We start from the raw sequence: 19,460 nt of genomic DNA, 5'->3' as shown, positions 1-19,460 counted from the left end.
CAGCAATAAGAAACTAATACACGAAACTTAACATTCTGGACCCAGATTTTTCTGGATCCAAAAGATCCAGAGCCTTTTAGTGCTCTGTGGACAGCTGAGTATATGTGGGTGCTGAGTCCTGCTAGATCCCAGGGCACCCAGAGTGCCAATTCTGTATCTTTGTGGCAGGTGTATGTAGTCTGATGACTGCACATTCTCTGCTCTCCTACAGATCTCTCTTTTCTTTCATATATGTTTTAAAAAAAAAAAAAGGCAATGAACTGAGGCCCAAGTCCTACAGAAAGTCCAGAGCCCTCTTCAACATCTTGAAGGATTGTTCTCCCCCTGGGAGCCTGGGAGTGATTATAGGTAGATGACTGTCATTTTTCCTGACTTGGTTCCACTTCAGTTGTGTGCCTCTCCCTCCTCACTGGCACCCTTCAGCTGCTCACTCCTTCAACCTCACCCCACACTGACATCATCCTCTTCTGTTCTTCTGAAGCCCTACCCATCCAAGGCCTTTGTGTGTAGCCAAGGGGACCACAGCGCACAACTGGAGACACTCCAAATTCAATGTCTAACTTGCTATTCTTAGAAAACTGTTGGCAGGGTTCCAACCCCAGGGAATTTCTCCCTCCAGACTTCTGTCTCTCTCCCCAGGAGGCTCCTCTCCATATGTATTATCCTCACATATTTCCTTTTTCTCCATTCTTGATCTTGCCTCTCTAGATGCAAGTACTTCAAGAGGTTTGATTCTTCTTCCCTTACAATTATGCAGAGCAAGTCAGAACCCTTTTAGTCACAGCTTCCCAAGTAGACTAAGTGGGGACCTCCCTTTCTCAACAGAAAATCCCACCAAGGAATTTTCTGGATAAATCCCCAGTCTAAGAGGAGAACTAGTCAGTATCTAGGAGCTGCCAGACCTGCAATGACTGTTTCCAGGTCCGACCTACCTGGGTGAGGGGCCCTGTTGGGAGTTCAGCCCTACAGGGAAATAGCAAAGTGGAATGTCACCTCTGTCCCCACCCCACTGAGGGGGCACCAGAACAGAGGAGACTGTGCAAGTCACAAACACAAACACACACATTGCTACACACCTATGAGAATAGCTAAACACAAGCATACTGAAATCTGATGCTCTGAAACCCTGGAAAGAAATTTGAGGGGTACTGGAATTGTTCTGTATTTTGGTCATGAGGTTGATTACACAACTAGATACATTTGTCAGTAAAGCTATACCAAGGAAAGTGAAGTTTGCAATATGTGAATTAAAAAACAAATAGGATCCATGAGTATCTTGTTCACTTGGGTTTGGCTTTCAGCACTAGCAGAGTGTGACCTGTAGCTCAGCATTTTGGTGACAAACATCATTTAGGCCACAGAGAGAGAATTTCCCCTTCTTTCACTGTGTCCTCAAAACAAAAAAGGTAATGGAGTCTGACTTCCATGAAGGTTGATGGGTTGTCTGCCACTAACCTCGTAGAATGAAGAGGGTTGGAGTGGTTGGAAGAGCTTGGGGAAAAGAAGAGACAGCTTATTCAGCTTGTCCTCTTTTCTGCTCAGATAACACACATACTGGGGAGAGCTGAGTGTCTATGGCACCTGTGTCCTGCCTCAGGTTTCTGGAGTGTGATACAACAGCTGCAGCACACCAGCTGTGGAATATTTTGGTATATTAAACAATGCATAGAATATGAATATTTCATGTTCTATGAAATATATATGTAGGTCTAGATGTAATGTGTAAAGCATAATACCAATTCATTACATTGACTCCTGGAATGGTCAGTAATTTAGTTTTTATCCCAATAATTTATATGGCTTAACAAAATTTTCAAGTTTTTCAGGTTTACTTAGATCATTTTGATTTAAAACTTTGGTATTTAATGATCATAGGTTCCTTTTATTTTTAGTAGATACTATGTTAGAAAAAGAACTCATGAAAATAGGAAATAGATTTCATTTTTATTCTTTTCACATAATTTACATTTTGATAAAAATAGTTATATTTATTCACTTTGATTCAATCACATTTTTGATCCTTTAGATTAGCACTATCCAATAAAAATACATGTCATATATGCAAAGTGACATTTTCTAGTAGCCACATTAAAGAACAAGATGAAACAGATGAAAATAATTTTAATAATGTGTTGTCTAATGGCTTGTATCCCAAATATTATTTCAACATGTAATTCATGTCAGAAATTATTGAGATATTTGACATTCTTTTTTCCATGTATAGTGCTTGAGAGCAGTGTTTTACAGCGTGTCAGCTTGACCAGCCACATCTTAAGTGCTCAATAGCCCCACAGGGTGAGCCTGAGCAGCCCAGATCTAGTCTCTGGGAATGAGGCAAGTGAGTGTGGTGATGGGAATTGGAGGAGCTTTCACTTGTCCTCCTGCCCAGGTCTGACCTTCCTTCTTTCCTTTACGAACAATCACAAGCCATCCTTTCTTGCTAGCTCGAATTGTCCCCAATTTCTGAAGCCTGTTGTGTGGGTGCTTTGGAGGTTTCTGTGGGTAGCCTGGAGTTTGCTGGCAGCCTGCCAGGTGCTTCCATCATGGAGCTGTCACTTAACTCATGGCTGAGGGATGTGAGGACATCTAGTTTGGAGAGAAGGCTAAGGCCTGAGGATGTTTCTCTGAAATCGATATTACTGTTTATCTGTTTGGCTGTCAAAACACTGGGAGTGCATGCTGCTAGCATCCTGCTGGGGGCTCTGGAGCACTTCAGCATGGGCTGTGGACAGGGGTCCCTCCGAACTACCCGCTCTCCCAGGAGACTGAATGCTATTTGAGTTCTGCTCAAGTCTGTCAGTGATCTCAGCAAATGGGTAAATTGTATCTCTATTAGCACCTCTGTCTTCATGCCAAGACTTGTTTATTTTACAGATAGATGGCTCTGTCCTCTTCACGGCCTGTTAGTGCATCAAAGTGACATTGATGAAGCTTGACAGTGTGATTACTTGTGGGTAGGTGGCAAGAGAGCAGAGGAATGAAGGGCATGTGCTTGGATTCAAATCCTGCCCCTGCCACTTAGCTCTAAGCCAGTGCAAATTCTTTAACTTCTGTGAGCCTGTCTCCTCATCTGTGCAGTGGAAATAGTACTGGGATAATCTCTTGGGTTATTATGCAAATTTACTAAGAGAATGCCCATAAAACTTGGCTTGGAATAAATAACCAATACATACTAATCATTGCTATTCTTTTTCTTCCCTCTCAACTGTGAGCAATCATTTAGCTCCCATTCGATGGATTAAGAAATACTTACAAGAATAAAATTAACAAACCATTGGGTTGGGAACTGAAATCTCCCTGTGGATTCAGCAGACATTTACTGAGGTAAGGCACTACTCTGTCCAGGTGCTGTTCTAGAAGCAGGTGGCAGGACAAGGAGGCAAGAGATCAGGGCTTCTTTGGGCAAACTCGCTGCTTATTGGGGAAGCAGACCTCTGAGCCTTCAGAATGTGAGAGTTGGGATGGGGGTGCACAGGGGTGAGGTTTTCCCAGAAGAGCTGGGAGGCTTAATAAAGATGCTCTTTGGTAATGAGGGAAGAAGGCTGAATGAGAATGTCAGATGAAAAGGTGCTAGGCTAGTAGGCCACTCAGCAATCACTTGTACAAACAATATTACTCCAAACAGCCATAGATATTTTAGTTCAATGAAAGACATTAGCCAACCCAATCGTGACCTTGAGCCAGTCCCACTTAAATTTCAGGGCCACTGTCTGATAAGGGAGTGAGGGAAGATAGCCTGTTGTCTGGCCTGAGCTCAATTTTGGGAAGAGGTTGACTTTGACACATTGTACAGTGGACCCAGGCCAGTCGGGGTCCAACAGGAGACAGAATTCACTGGGGAGGGTTTAAATGAAGAGAGATTAATAAGGGACTATGTACAGAGGACAAGCAGGGTTAAGGAAAGAAACAAGGTATACCCAGGAAGCACCCAGGAAGTAGTGACAATGAAAAGCCACGGGATACAGTGTGGCTGTGACCCAGCTTCAGTCCGGCAGATGAGCACAGTAGTCAGGGTGGCAGAGCAGTGAGGTGGAAGGAGACTGGGTCCTGCATGATCTCTTGGGGCAGGGTCACCTCATCTGTCTGGACTGCCTACCTCTGTATAGATGTGTGAGGGAGAAACAAGCAATTTTTGGTTAATTGTTTTGCCAATCTCTTTTGGAGTCTATTGTAACACCCTAGCCTGTACCTTATGCATTCAGTGGCCACTTTGGTTGCAATAAAGTGAATAAAGGGGAGAATGGTAGCAGACGAGGGCCTCTAGCCATGGCACCTTTAGCCACAGTAAAGAGCTTGGATTGTACTCTAGGAGGAAGGTTACACGACCTGAAATGCATGTTAAGAGCATTCTGACTGCTATGTGGGGACTGGTATATGGGGAGCAAGAGTAGAGTCTAGGAGACAAGAGAGGAGGCTGTTCGGGTTGTTCATGCAAGAGATGCTGGTGACTTGGTCAAAAATGGTTGAGCAGCAGAGTTTGTGAGAAGTAGGGCAGATCCTGGATGTGTTTTGAAGGAAATTATAAAGGATTCCTCATGAATTTAAATTTGAGGGAGTTGTTTGTTTAGGAATAAATGAAATAAAGTGCTTAACACAGACTTCTAGCACATCATCACTATTGTTTTCATAAAGTCTGACTATGACGATATAACTTCTCCCTGTTTGAATGCTGATAAATTGAATTAGGAAAGAAACTCATGTTTTATTAGCAACTCACTGCTTCATTGTCAGGGCACGTGGTGTCAGACTGTCCTGGGCAATCTCAGGGCAAGAAGTCAGGACCCAGAGAGGCCCTCATCACTGCAGTCCTCCTGGTAGGGAAATCACTGGCTCTACCATTCCTCAGACAGCACCTATTACAGTGTTCTAGAAATGGAAGAAACAGTAGAACAAGGCATTCTCTCACCCACCTCATGTGGTTGCTATTCGGTAAAAAGAAAGAGAGATGTGTATTTTTCTTCAGCTTTTCTAATCTTTTCCCAAAAGCTCTGCCCTACCCTGCTGGGAATTGAGGACACTTAATTTGCTAAAAATAAATAAATAAATAAATAAATAGATAGATAGATAGATAGATAGATAAATAAATAAATAAAACCCAATCTCTGGCCAGTTAAAAATGGTAACTCTCAGAATCCTCTTCTCTTGCCCAACATGGATTATGGATGTTCATCAGGATTTATTACAAGAGGCAATGTGGGGAGAGGACCCTGATGCCATGGTCCCTTCCGCCCGGCTGCTGCTCATGTGGGCCAAAGTGACCTCCTTCCAGGGCCTAAATGAGTGGAGAGCAAAACCCTGACTCCACATTTCAGTTTGTTCTTGGGACATTGTCTTAGAGAATGGAGGTCACTATCCATAGGCCTCAAGGCCAACTGCCCTTTCCTCTGTCCTCTTCTTCAAGCTGTCTGTTTAAGCCAACCCATGTTTGTTTGTTTTTTCCTTTCTTTCCAGAACATCCTCTGGGCCTCTTCCTACTAGGTTTGACCTCCCTTTCCTATTTCTCTGGAGCTATAATGATGAAATGACTTCCAGCTAGAGATGATGAATTTGCAAATAAAGTTTGAGAATAAGTTATGGCCTCTGCAATGTTTGGGACATGTTTATACTAAAATTCTATTGCTAATCTGAAATTCATATTTAATGGGTGTCCTATATTTTACCTGGTAGCCCTGCTTCTAGGAAACTTGATTATGGGAGGGAAGAATGAAAAACATGGCTATTTAGGATTTTCAATATATTATGCCTAATATAAGGCTTAGTGCCTGTTGGCCTCTTGGATGGAAGTATTTAGAGGGACTTCAGAAAGGAAGCTACCCCAATCTCCCCCTGGTATAGACTGTTTCCAGTTTCTTAGAAGAGCCCATCTTGTGGGGGAGGAGGGTGGAGGAACTTTCTTTGGCTTCCTGCCCTTCCTTCCCCATCTCACGAGGGAGGCCTTCCTGGGATATGGGTAACTCCATCCTGCTGGCAAAGCCATTGCTTACCTAGAACTTTTATGAGGACATTTTTATTGAACTGTAATGGAAAAGAAAAAACTCCAAGACATTCCAGATTTTCCTCATAAGCCTGCATCGGGTGTGTGTGTGTGTGTGTGTGTGTGTGTGTGTGTGTGTTTGTATGTGTGTGTGAAGGCTCATGGACTTGGGCCAGGCCACACCAGAGTTTTCGTTGAAGAAGAAATGAGGAGATTTGTGTGTGAAAGAGACATTTAACTTTTATAAATTAAGGACCAGAATAAAGATGAACTGGGAGTCTGGAGAGACTGTAAAACTCTTTTCATTAAGCAAATATTCTAGTGTTTGGAGAATTGGGTTTTACATAAGAGGGCTGCATTTGTCATTACAGCCTAATATCCTAATGTAAGTTTACAACCATATTTAAGAAACCTGTAATAGAATGCAGAGCCTGTTATGTATGTAAAACTGCTTGGCAAAAGTTTATAAATCACATACATCCATTTAAAAGAATTTGAAAGTGAATCCAGATGATGATCTTTTAGATTCAGGCTGATTGTGACAGCCCCATTACACCCCCACTGCTCTTCTGAGTAACTGCAGGAAAAGATGGAGTATCTCTTGGGGCCTGTGTGACCATTCCTTGCACCCCTCACCCAAGAAGGATGGAGATCCAGAACTTCCCAAGCCCCTGGTTGTCTCAGCAGGAAGGAAAGAAACAAAAGCTTTTGCCAAGCTCCTACTATGCAGTGAACCTTAGGGGTTTATCATAAGAACATATTTGAGCACAGGGTACCTGCTAGAGATCAGGGAGTACATCGTACCTTTTGTGGGATCTCAGGAGATGCAGGCTGCTCCACAGACCTGTGCAATTCTTCTATCGTCCCCCTTTTTTTTTTTAACACTGGAGGAACTTGAGGTTCATTGTTCACTATTCACTCAGGCACACACAACTAGCTGAAGGATGGGTCTGACTGAAAACCTGAGTCCCTGTGTGTCCCAAGCGCTGGCTCCTTCTGCTGCTCCATTCCTGCCCTAGCAGCTCCCCTCAGGGGTGGTAGAGGTGGCTCTTGTAAAGAGCTTGGCATATCGCTCCTTCTCAGGAGGAACAAAGCTGAGTTGAGAGCAAAATAGGTCAGGTCAGGCACATTTGTGTGGTGGCCATTTCTGAGACAGGCCTGAATTTGCTGGCCATTATCCTGCCAAAAGCAACCCATTCTTGTCTCACAAAGCCTCTGGTCTAATTGAAATTCATGAATAAATACATAAGGTTTTTTCAAATGACAAAAGATAGTCTCACAATCAAGTGACCTTGAGGTTCATCGTAAGAGCATACTTGAACATAGGGAATCCTCTGGAGACGGGAAGGAGGGTACATGGTACCTTTTGTGGGATCTCAGGAGGTGTGGGCTGCTCCTTAGTCCAGGACTCTGGCTTTACCTGAACTAAGCAATTTACTTCTGGGCTTCTGATACTCCTGTCACTACCAGCCGACTCCCTCTGCTTCTCCTCTTCATGATTTTTGCTGCCTATGACCTCTTTCTAGGTATTTCCCTACCTGTCCTGCTGCCTAACTCTGTCTGCCCCTCAAACTGTCCAGGAGAGAGGGCCTCATTGAGTTGCTCTTGTTCAGGAAACAGGACTCATCAAAGGCAGCCTCTTACATTGGTCAGATTGCCTCACAGGCGTCTGGCTACCAGGGAGTCAGGAGGTGTAACAGTTAAGATCAGGTTGGGCTGCACACATTAGAGACTTGAAAAATAGTGGCTTCAACAAGATAGATATGTCTTTTTCTCTCATGTAAAGGAAGTGTGGAAGCAGGGGCATCCAGAACTAGCAGGGAACCCAGCCAATACCATTCACCTTCAGGGCAGTACAATAGATCAGGTGGGAGGAGAGGGATCAGGGAGAGCTCCTCCCCTGTAGAGACTATACAGAGTCCCACACTATAATTCCACTTATCCCTCATTGGCCAGAAGCAGTCACTTAGCCACTTACCTATAAAAGAGGTTAGGAGAGGTTCTATTTAGCCAGATACATGGCCACCCAAATATCTATTGCTGCTCTTTACCAAAGTAAAAGGGATTGGGAGCAAGTGAAAGTCTGTGTCCAGGTGTTCAACCTAATGCAAATGTCAGTGGTTAGGATAGCAGGGTCCTATGGTAGACAGCCTGTGACACCAGACATCCCTCAGAAATGGGTGTGGCCTCATGGGGCCTGGCATAGCCTGTACAAAGTGCATCTGGGTGGTCAGGTCTAAAAGGAACTAGAAGCACCTCCTCACACCACCACCACGTTTCCTCTTGGTAGTCCTGCCTACAAGTTGATCATTAAAATGAAGAACCTTTTAAAGCATGCATGTGGTCCTGGGCAAATGTCCCAGTGCTTTATACCTGTGTATATTTTCTCATGTCTATCTAATCAGCAACCCTCCTCCCCTCTCACTACCAAAGCCAGGACAGTCTTAACAACAGCACAAAGACAGAGCTCTGGGAAGCTTGAAAGCTAGCCTGACGCCGCCCTAGTCATAGGTCCGAGGAACTCCATTGTTAGCCCAGCAGATACATGAGGCCAAGCCAGAATACACCCATATAGGGATGTAAAGGGGCAGGGTTTGGAGGGAGAGAGGGCACATAAGGGCTAATGGAACACTCTGAAGCCACAACAAAGATACAGGAAATTTCAGAAAGGAGAATTCTAGCAGCTTCCAAGGAGACATCAAATGATTCAGGCAGCATGGATGAGGAGGTTAATACAGAAACCTGAGGGAATAAATTGAGAAGAGCAGGATCATCTGAGGAAAGGGAGAATAACAGTAGCAGACTCCTGCTTTCCAGGGAGGGCACATCCCTAGGTAGGTAGGGATGGAATGGGATATTTCCCTTCGAATTTTCCTCAACCAGAGGTGTCTCTGGTGGCCAGAAAGTCTTGGGGGACTCAGATGTCTATTGGCCTAGATGGTAGGTAGCTAAGCTTCGGACAGAGCTTGGGATAGGTGAGGAGGGAGATGTTCCCTTTGAAAACCCTCCCGCCCAACCCACCTCAAAGGCTTTGCTACCAGTATTCACCTTGGACTCGAAACCATCTTCTTAAGTCAGTCTCGGGCAGCTATGAGCCAAAGCTCCACTGTCATTTACATTCCTCTGTAGGTGTGAAACCTCATCTTCATGCACGTGCCACAGGGGTGGATGGATGTGACTATTCTAGTCCTTTTTTGCAGGGGCTAAACTGGTGACTAAAAACTGGGAATTTGGGTCAGACCTGGCTCTGCTGCTGTGCTGCTTTTTTATGGATGTGTAACAAACTACCCCCAAATTTAGTGATTTTAAAATAAGAGCATTTTCTCACATCTCATCATTTTGTGGGTCTTTAATTCAGGCAGGCTTGAATGGACTGTTCTTCTGTTTCATGTGGTGCTGACGGAGGTCACTGTTGATGGTCACTTGGTGGTATGTCCCTGGCAGAGGTGCTGATCTGGAGGGTCCAAGAAGGAGCCATTCAAATATCTAGTGTCTTGGCAGGGACTGAAATCTGAACTCAGCTGGGACATGTGGCCTCCCTAGCAGGGTGGACTTGGGGTAGTCAGACTTCTTGCATGGTGACTTGGGGTGCCCAGTACTCCAAGATACCCAGGCAGAAATCACAAGGCATTTATGACCCAGCCACAGAAGCCTCAGAATGCTGCTTCTGCCACAAATTCTTTTGGCAAACAAGCCGCTAAGGCCAATACAGAATGAAGCTCAGGAAGTGTTGAAGAACACAGGCTTGCTATCTGAGTTTATGGAATGATTCTCCCACTCCTAGCTAAGTGACCTTGAGAAAGTTGACCTAAATTCTTTAAGCCTCAGTTTCCACATCTATAAGATAGGAATATTAATATTAGTATCTACCTTTTGTGGATTATGAGAATTAGATGATTCTCTGTATCTCATATCAACATTGACTGTGGAATAGCCCAGTTATGATCACTAGCATCTAGAGTTTCCTCTTCTTTCTAGGAACCCTGCTTGACTGCATAGCCCAGCCTCCCCTGAAGTGGGGTCTACCCATGTGACTGAGTTCTGGCCCATAGAGTAAGAGGGGAGATAATATATATTGGGCCTTGACATCTTCCCTGCTTGCTTCAGGAAAAAAGCTTTGTTTGTGAGAGCCTTAGCCAACCTTGACTTATGTAATGGCACATAATACACTCTCAGTTAAAGTCAGCTGCTGTCTGGCCTAACCCCTCTGACCCTTGTTCTCATCTGTAAACTGCACTGATAAGACCTGTGTCAGAGGGTTAAGAGCATTACATGTAATATTGTATAGTTTCATTAATGGCTTAGCTTCTTTTTGATCACAGTTATTTCATCTAAACACTATAACCTGAATCATTGTTACCTTTTTTCTTGAAAGCAAGATTAGACAGTGATTTCTGGCACTACTACTCTGAATCCTGTTGATAGGGCAGCAAGGACTGAGTTGCAGACAGAGGGGGAAATTGGAAATTTCCAGATTGGGCAAGTGAGCAGGGATTACTTAGTTCTGGAGAATTATAGGCCCCACCAAGCTAAGGAAGAACTGAGAACAGTTTTCCATGCCCAGAGTGGAAAGGGATTTTGCCTGGTCAGGCACAGCAGCGCCAAACCCTTTTATCATCCTCCAATTGGGATGTAGGTTTGCCCTTTGGAAAAGGCCTCTGGAGTATACCTAAGGCAGCCAACAGCCAGCTGGGAAAGGGACCAAGTGCTCAGGGAGTGGAGCAGAGAAGCTAACTTGGAAGTACCTGCCCTTTGAGGCCTGAGCCCAGAGATCCTGGATCCAGGAGGCGACATTCCAGCCTCATTTCATCTTCTCTGAGCCTTAGCAGTTTGTTCACCTGTAAAATAGGGATATTAATCCCTGTGTCTCAAAGTAGCATTTGTTTCTGCAGTTTCTGAGTTGCTGAAGACATGACTAGGGCCTAACACACAACCTATGCTCAGTTGGGCGCCCTGACTTAGAGCTACATCCACTTGGGGGAAGGGACACCTTTTCCTTGACTATGCTTCTTTCCCAGGAGCACTTCTTCCTGAAAGGCTAGTTTGCTCAGAGGGGCACTTTTGATTTGCACAAAGGAAAAGCACCTACCCTCTGGAAATAGATCAGACAGCAGAGAAGGGCAAAGACCCCTTAAGCCACCAAGAGAGGGCAGACTGCCCTGCAGAAGGGGAATCAAAAGTGGCCCATGGGGTCAAGATTTACTGGGAAGAGTGTATCAGGGTGACCAAATGGTGAGATGCTGTAAGCAGGGGGAGCTGAGAGGAGAGGAGATGCCTTCAAGGGCCAGCTGGGATCCCCTGCCTTCACCAACACTGTGGCTTCTGTAAACAGGATCTAGTGGCCATGGTACTAATCTGTGGCTACTGGTGCGTGGAATCAGAGCTGTATCTGAGGGCAGGTCATAGCCAGAGTGTGTGGCAGCCCAAGGAAAACCTGGTCAGAGATGGCCAGCTTGAGGAGAATGACAGAGCAGCAGGCAATCTTAAGTTGGAGTGATAGGCGATATCACAAAGAGTGAATGGACATTTTGGTAAGCAGAGAAGGAGCACTTCCATCGCGCTTTGGAGCCAGGAGGACTTCCTGGAAGTGACATCTGATCTGAGACCTCACTGAGACCCCAGCAAAAAGTGGGAAGAGTGGGGCATTCAGGTGGCATGACCTGCAGTGTGTGCAAAAAGCCAGAGATGAGGGTGTGGGGCAGTCTGGAACCTGCAGGTAGATATGCTGCTTAATTACCTGAGATGGAATTGCAAAAGAATGGTAAGAGATATGGCAGAGGATAATCAGAAGGTATCATGTCATAAAGCATCTTTATGTTTTGTCAAAGTGTTTGTACTTTAGGGGTTGTAAGCAGTGGAGTGATGTGACCAGAACTTCATTTTAGTAAGATATCTGCGTGCCACATGGAGAGTACAGGGGCAAGGTAGAGAGACTGGGCTGTTGCAAGAATCCAGGTGAGAGGTGAAGGTGGCTTCAATTGGAATAGTCACAAAGTTGCAACTAAGGGAGCAGATCAAGCAATATTTATAGGAGGTAGAATCCATAAGATAATGGAGAAAAGGCAGGAGTCTGGGGTGACACCTATCACTAACTTGGGTAATTATGACTGTGGCAACCCTTCCCTAAAATGGGAGATGGAGAAGAGGCATGGGCCTGGGGTGATGAAAAGTTCAGGTGATTTCGAAGATCAAATACAGTATTTAGATAGAGGAGACCAGGGGGGTACCGTGGTTTTTAGCTCAGGAGAGAATGGGGCTACTCTGGAGTCATCAGCTTAAAGGTGACTGGAGGCTGTGGATTGGAGCAAGGTGAGAAGGATCACCTCCTCAAGGAGGATCACCTTGAGGATCACACTGAGGAGAGAGGAGGCAGAGGCCAGAACCTGAGAAACTTTGACATTTGAGGGTCAGCTGGAGGAGGCAAAGGATAAAGAGGAGCAGCCAGAGAGATAGAAGGAACCAGCCCATTAAATCTTATACTACCTTGTACCATCTACAGGTGGGGAACCTGCAGACTTTTTATGGTGTTTATCTTATTAGGGCATAAGAACTAAGAAGCTCAGAACTGAATGTTTTGCTCCATCGTATAACTATCCTTCACCTAGATTTCTGGCACTGTTCACCTTTGTTGTCTAGGTGCCTGTATTTTTAGTCAGTCCTTTTGTAAGCAGAGTGTAAATGAAAAGATTAGATTCAGGAGATGCTATTTATGCATGCACAGTGAACCTTGGTAGTCAGGTGTGGACAGGAAGGACTTGGAGATGATGGTGGGGCATCGAATTTTGGTCTTTATACAGACTATCTAGCTCCTGGGTGACTGTTAAATGATGAGAAGATGAGGAAAAGATCAGCTAATTCTCTCCCAGTCCTCTCTCTCGCATCCAAGCAGAGATCACTAATGGGCCTGGCCTCCACCTTCATGAAGCCTTGACATGAACTCACCCTCCTTCCCTGTGCAGAATCCGAGATGGCAGGCCTTCTCAAATTTGTGGCCATTCTGGGAGTAAGCCTCTACCCCACAAACCACCAGAGGATCTCCGGTCTTTATTATGATCAACTTTTATTATAGAGACAGACTGAACTCTTTTGCATAAAGAATCTCTGGACTGGGTCAGGGAAATCCACCCGCTAAAGGTCACTACCCAGCTGTCCCTGCCTCTGCCTCAGCTATGTGCCCATGCGCTAGCTACATCTCAAGTTTACTGGAAACAGCAGACACTACTGTCCCCTGGGCCAGACAGGTTATGTCAGACCATGCTGGCTGGGATGCCCACCAGGTCACAGCCGCCCTGTCTCCTGCCCCAATCGGTTGTCCAGAACCTGGAGCTGCCGGAGGAAGCCCGCGTTGGGGCAGATATCGCGATGGGCCTGCACTGTCTGGATGGCCTCCACCAGTGTCATATTCTCGTAGATCATGAGGAAGGCCAGGACAACCGTGGCGGAGCGGCTCACCCCCATAGCGCAGTGTACCAGCACTCGGCCTGCAGGGAGACCCAACCCAGTATCAGCCACCTGCCCTCACGCTGCCCACCCCTTTGGCCATCCTCCAGCCCTATCACATCATCCTGGAATATTGACACTGTCTTCATTGTCAGATGGGGCAACTGAGGCCCAGAGAGGAAAAGGGACTGGCTCAAGATAAAACTGCAACTTAGTAGCAGAGCTAAGGTTAGCAACTGGGATTTCCTTTACTTGATAGAATGTGCTTCTTCTGGCATACTTTGCAATATTGATGGGGGTTGAGGTATAGTACATCTAGAGTCCTCTAGGTTTGTGGCAGAGGATATTGACTACCTTCCTCCCCACCTCCCCACAATTCCACCCTCTCTCCTGCCCCTGCAGCCCTGTGCCAAGCCTCCTTTCTAGAGGAGCCTGGCAAAAGTTAGGTCTTGTACCTTCTCTCCAATACTTGGCCTCTGACTGAGGGATATGGTTACACTTGCAGGCACACTGGACCTTAGCAATATCTGTTTTTGTTGTTTTTCAGGGTGTTCCTGAAGGGTATGCTCATTACATGGTAGTAACTATTTGCCCCATGGAGGGGGAGGGTTGTAGAAGGGATGTGTAGCTCTGGACACCCATCCGTGCTACTGAAAAAATGGGTAGGCCCAGATCCTGCCCCATCACCTCCACCCCCAGCCCTGGCTCACCATGGGGAACACTCAGGGCAGTTCGGATGTATCTAGCAACAGGCAGAAAGTAGACACTAAGATCAAAGAAGGGGTTGTCATCGGCCTCGATGCCATAGTACTCCAAAGCCATTCCACGATAGAACTTGGCACCTGTGTCCACCTGAAACTTGCCCGCAGCAACATTCACCACATGGGTGATGGCCAGCTGGGTCAGCTTATTCTTGTCTTGGGCTGCATACCTGGAGGGAGAGCACAGGGGCAATTGAGGGGTGGGGAAAGATCTCGCTGGGTCAGCTGTGGCTGAACTAGAACTGGCCCCTTCCCTCCTCTGCCATTCCCCTCTAAGGAGAGAGAATGGAATCTGTGGACTGGCCTGGGGGAATAGGGATCCTCTAGTAGAACGTCAGGATCCCTTTTCACTCAGGCTCACATTTCTGGAGGGCAACTTAGCCACATGCATAAAAAGCCTTAAATATGGGGACTCCCTGTTGGCGCAAGGGGTTAAGATGCAGCCTATGAAACTATCCGCAGCCACTGCAACATGAGTTCGATCCCTGGCCAGCGAGCTACCCACATGGCTCAGCAGACCTCTCCTGACTTGCCCGCTGCTCCCCTCAGCAGTGTACTTCAGTCAGTCTGCCTGTTCTGTTTTCCACTCTGTCTCTGGTGAATCCTCTCACCCTCCCATGCCTCTGATCTGTACCCCCATTCTTGTATAAAAATAAATAAATCTTTTTAAAAAAAAACCTTCCATTAAAAAAAAATGTTTTAAAATTATGTAGTGTGAATATTTTAAAAGCTCTCTAAAATAAATTGTGAAGGGGGATTATGAAGAGAACATTTTTGTAAAAAAAAGTATTATGAAAAAGCATATTTCTGTATAGTTCAACATACATTTTTTAAGAGGTCTCACTGGTTGTGTGTAGTGAGGCATTTTTCCTACTGTTAATAACATACTGACTCATATTTTCTAAATTGTAAGGAAATGTTCTAAACTTTATATATATTAATCCATATTTTCTAATTTTTAAGAAAACTTACAGACAAAATGATTTGCAGTCCTAATCTCTCTGTATATAGAGAGTGACAGAACACATATACTATAAAGTTCCTATGATCACTATCCATAATAGGCAAAAAGTGTGAAAACTCAAATTTCTATAATACAACGGAATAGGTGGACTATGATATACTCCTACCATAGAAAAGTATAGAGCAATGAAAAATAAATAAATGGCATCTGCACATGATAACATGGGTGAATCTTACAATTTTGAGCAAACGATACCAGGCACAAAATATGAGTCCATTCATAAAGAACTTTAAAAGACAGGCAGGGCCTCCCTGGTGGCGCAGGGGTTAAAGACAGAGCTGTGAAGCTCTCACCAACCGCTGCAGCATGGGTTCCATCCCCAGCTGTCCAGGGAGCAACCCACATGGCACAGCAGACCTCTCCTGACTCACCTTCTGCTCCCCTCAGCAGTGTATTTCAGTCAGTCTGCCTATTCTGCTCCCCACTCTGTCTCTGGTGAATCCTCTCATCCCCTCCCCCTGCACCTCTGGCCTGTACCCCAGTTCTTGTATGCATAAATCCATCAATCAATCTTTAAAAAAATAAAATAAAAAATAAAAGACAGGCAAAATTACATTGTTAGGTACATAGGTAGTGAAATTGTAAAGAAAAGCAAGGAAATAATTATTTCAACTCTAAGTAGTTATCTACCAGAAAAAAAAGGATGATATGAGAAGGGTACACGGGGAGTTTTGGGGGCACAAGTAATGTCCTATTTCTTGACCTGGGCGATGCAACTATTCATAAATGCTCCTTGTACTTTTCTCGTGTGTGTTCTATCTCTGCAATTAAGAGAAAGATAGGGGCCTCCTTAGTGGCTAGGGGTTAAGTCTTAGCACTATCAGCTCTATGGCCTGTGTTCAATCCTTGCCCAGGGGGCAACCCACATGGCACAGCAGACCTCTCCTGCCCTACCCGCTGCTCCCCTCAGCAGTCTATTTCAGTAGATTTGCCTGTTGTTTCAGTAGATTTGCTCCCCACTCTGTCTCTGGTGAATCCTCTCACCCCCCTTCAGCTCTGGCCTACACCTCAGTTCTTCTATATAAAAATAAATAAATAAAAAATTTTTAAATGAAAAATGTGGAAAGATAAAAGGTAGGGGGCAAAGAGAATGCCATCTCTGCCCTAGAAGGCTCTGGAGCCTCCCCCTTTTACTCCTTCCACTCCCCTCCCGCCATCCCAGAGATTTTTCTTACGCATCTCCCAGGAAGAGGTTGGGCCAGACTTCATTGATATGGCTCAGTGTAGCAGCCCGGCGAACCCATAGTAAGCGCTGCAGCGAGGCCAGTGTGGGTGGCTGGTAGGGGGACGTCCGGACCACCCCGTGGATCTTGGGCCTCCGAAGGTCCTGCTTCTGCAGTGAGTCCATCCTAGAACAGAGTGAACACCAAGGTGGCTGGGGCAAGCTCCCCACAGGTGGTCCAGCTGGCAGGCAGGCCCAGGCATGGAACAGTGCCCAGCTGCCATTGGGATGCTTGGGAAGGGCCTCAGCTATTTCAGATGAAGTTAGTAACCAGCTCAACTGGGACTGAGGCCTAGACCTTTACCCCAGGGAACAAGGGACTCAACTCCTTGTCACTGTGATAGAGCTGGGACACCTTCTTTCCTGCCCTCTTGTTGGAAGCTTTGGCCAAGGGGCCCTTAGAGTTCCCTGTTGTGGGAACTAGTCAGTGCAAAACCCACCCCTTAAGTCATTGGGACTTTGTAGGGATGGAGATCTCCGATGGCTGTGTCCCTCCAAGGGCACTTTGGAAGGCCCCACAACCTGGGCAGTTCATCTTGAGCTCTCTCCTCTGCTGTTACTTCTTCAGGGGCCCCCAGCTCCTCCCAATTTCTGGTGTTTGGAGGGCATTCCCTTTCTGCGGTAAGGGGATGGGATGTTCACTGACATGTGCTAGCATTCCCATACCACTTAAAGCTAATGTGTCTCTTGGACTGGTGCCTCACTCAGGCGGGGTCTCTGTTTTACACAGGAGGAAGTTCAGAGAAATTTTTAAAGTAACTTTCAAAACCAAATGGCTGATAAGTAGCAAGTCTGGGGTTTTAATCCAGCCTGTGCACCTTCACTTCTGTCCCCTTTCCAGTTATAGCCTTAGAGTTATCATTAGAGACACCAGAGAGAGGTCACTAAACCTTCCATGAGGGAGTTTGGGGGTGGTATTGCTGTGAGCCCTAGCCCCTGGGAATTTCTTCCTTACCCCCATTTCTCAGGCCAGTGCTTCAGGTCAGGCTTCACCCTGGTGAGCTGTGTTGTGTCAGGAGTCAGCTGGGTGAGGGATTCCGAGACCCTGCAGAGCTGTGATGGCAGTGGCACCAGAACCTGGGGCTGGTGCTGTGTTGGGAAGGAGTACTTCTCTTGGCTAACTGTCCCTGGCCCCCTCAACCAGTAACTAGGGAAGGTACAAACTGGGAAGATTGTCTTATTTCTTTGATGGGTAGCGCCAGCACCAGAAAGAGGCATAGGCACCCAGGAGGCCACGGGCTTGGCCAAGCCCACCCAGTGGGCAGTTGGTGGGCAGGGTGGGAGTGAAGACCCAGTTTTCCCCTTCATTCCCCACCTTGACCTCTCAGGGCAGGCTATGGCCTGCCACCTACCTAGGGCATTGTCTGGGACTGGGAGTAGGGGAGTGGGTGTAGGGACGGGACTCAGCATATGAGTGGAATAAGGTTGAGGTGGGTTCCACTTAGAATGCAAATGTTGTGAAGCGGCCAGAATTCCATTTCCTCCCCTTGGGGTCCATGGGGGTGGGGCTGAGAGTGCACCTAGGCCACTGTGGACTGGAGCACAGTCCTTTCAACCCCCAGGTCCACTCTGTCATCATTTTGGAATAAAGATTCTTGGGCCTGGGACTCCCCATGAAGACGGAAGGCCACCTGCAGTGTGGGAAGGGAATTTTAGAGGGAGGGAGGAGAGCCAGACAAGGTCTTACTCTGTGACCTGGACCTAGTCTTAGCTCTGTCTACCCCAATTTCTTTTTCATGTTTAAGATCCTGGCTTTGCCAGACTTTCAGCATTCTCTGTGAGTCTGAGCCGAGAATGACTGGAGTGACTGGGTATGCTGTAACTGCAGGGTGGGAAACTGTGGTGTGTCAGGGTGGGGGAAGCCCCCGGGCACCAGGGTTATCCAACAGCCCCACTTGTCTGGAACCACCAGCTGGGTCAGCCTGAGCCGCAGGCAGGACCAGATGGGACTTTGGGAAGCTTGGCATGGGGTAAGGCCGCCGCCCAGTGGCTGATAGGTGCCTCGCAGCCCAGCTGTACCTATAAGCCAACAACCAAGCTCAAGTTGAGACAAAAACTGGGCCCTCCTCCTCACCCCTCAGCTTCTTAGGAGCATAGCCATAATGCCAGATCTGGAGAATGGGATCTTTTCCTTGAACTTAGGGGTTCTGTTTGTCAGATCCCATGTAGAGTCCCACTTCTAATGATGAGTACCCTCAACTGTCTGCTTTATCCCACTCACTGCCCAGTGAGTGACTCATCCAAGACATACCCAAGGACTGGAGTCAGTGACTGTAGTAGCTCCCCAGATTTTTAGCCTCCACCAAGAGATGACTACCAAGAACCCTGCCGACATCTCCTTGCCACATCTCCTAGCCACTGGCAGGTGACGCATGGGTGCAACATCCAGTAAGGACAGATTGAGGCCTGGCCCTTTTCCCTACTCACTCTATCTCGCCCTTATTTTGCTCCTTCCTGCATCTCCCTTATAAGCCGAACAGCTGCCTCTGTGGACAGTGGTTTTCATGTTCCTGTGTTGTTGTAAACTTGTGTTTACAAGTTCTACCTTGTAAACTTGTAAACTTGTGTTTACCTGTTTTCTACCTTAGTATCTCTTTTCCTCTCTGTGATGCTCACCCCTGTTACCTCTGTCTCCCACCCTCCCACAGGTGCTCCTGCTCCCACACACCCTCCCAGCATAGCACCCTGCAAACTGGCAGGCTCAGGCCAAGGCACAGACCCCTCCATGGCAGGGGTCAGTTGTGTGCCATCCACCTCCTCAGCTGCAGCTCCAGGAGATAATCCCCCTGGCCTTCTCTCCTATCCACTCTCTCTGCCTCTTCCCCTCAGGGAGACCAAATGGGATTATGGCCATAGGACATATGGGGCTGGAGACCTCAAGACAAGGTAAATGAGGTGCCCGAGGAGGGAATTCTCAGAGAGGGTGCCAGGCATGCTGCCAGTGAGGAGCTGCCAGAGCACTCAGCATGCAGACCTTGGAGGAGGTCTGGTACTTGTATCTGTGTGTTTTGCTGGGCCGGTTTCATAAGTGGGCTGCTG

At 46.6% G+C, this 19,460-nt stretch overlaps 1 protein-coding gene across 4 annotated transcripts; it reads right to left on the bottom strand.

Annotated features, from left to right (window-relative positions):
- Nucleotides 1-8,338: 8,338 nt before the first annotated feature.
- Nucleotides 8,339-17,850, bottom strand: DUSP13B (dual specificity phosphatase 13B). 4 transcript variants are annotated; one of them, XR_008549944.1, is made up of 7 exons: nt 17,377-17,850; nt 16,375-16,548; nt 14,125-14,345; nt 13,295-13,455; nt 10,720-10,812; nt 9,303-9,428; nt 8,339-8,716 (listed from the first exon to the last, which is right to left on the bottom strand). XR_008549944.1 is itself a non-coding variant. In XM_054690288.1 (5 exons), exons 1-4 carry the CDS (start codon nt 17,829-17,831, stop codon nt 13,253-13,255), a joined length of 1,053 nt encoding a protein of 350 aa, XP_054546263.1. In that variant the 5' UTR covers nt 17,832-17,850; the 3' UTR covers nt 10,774-10,812; nt 13,249-13,252. The 4 variants fall into 4 exon arrangements, 3 of the variants coding, with proteins under 3 accessions (XP_054546263.1, XP_054546264.1, XP_037352120.1); XM_054690288.1 differs by lacking the exons at nt 8,339-8,716; nt 9,303-9,428 and having other exon boundaries at nt 10,774-10,812; nt 13,249-13,455; XM_054690289.1 differs by lacking the exons at nt 8,339-8,716; nt 9,303-9,428; nt 13,295-13,455 and having other exon boundaries at nt 10,774-10,812.
- Between the last annotated feature and the right edge of the window lie 1,610 nt (nt 17,851-19,460).

Source organism: Talpa occidentalis, unplaced genomic scaffold (genome assembly GCF_014898055.3).
Source record: "Talpa occidentalis isolate TD23 unplaced genomic scaffold, MPIMG_talOcc4v2.1 talOcc4.8, whole genome shotgun sequence".
In the NCBI taxonomy this organism is placed as follows: domain Eukaryota; kingdom Metazoa; phylum Chordata; class Mammalia; order Eulipotyphla; family Talpidae; genus Talpa; species Talpa occidentalis.
This window is presented reverse-complemented; position numbering and strand designations above follow the sequence as displayed.

Coding starts and splice junctions, on each gene's coding strand:
- DUSP13B (XM_054690288.1), bottom strand. CDS start 17,831: ATGCTGAGTCCCGTCCCTACACCCACTCCCCTACTCCCAGTCCCAGAC. Junction 16,549..17,376: donor CACTGGCCTGAGAAATGGGG/GTAAGGAAGAAA, acceptor ACTCTGTTCTAG/GATGGACTCACTGCAGAAGC. Junction 14,346..16,374: donor AACCTCTTCCTGGGAGATGC/GTAAGAAAAATC, acceptor CTCTCCCTCCAG/GTATGCAGCCCAAGACAAGA.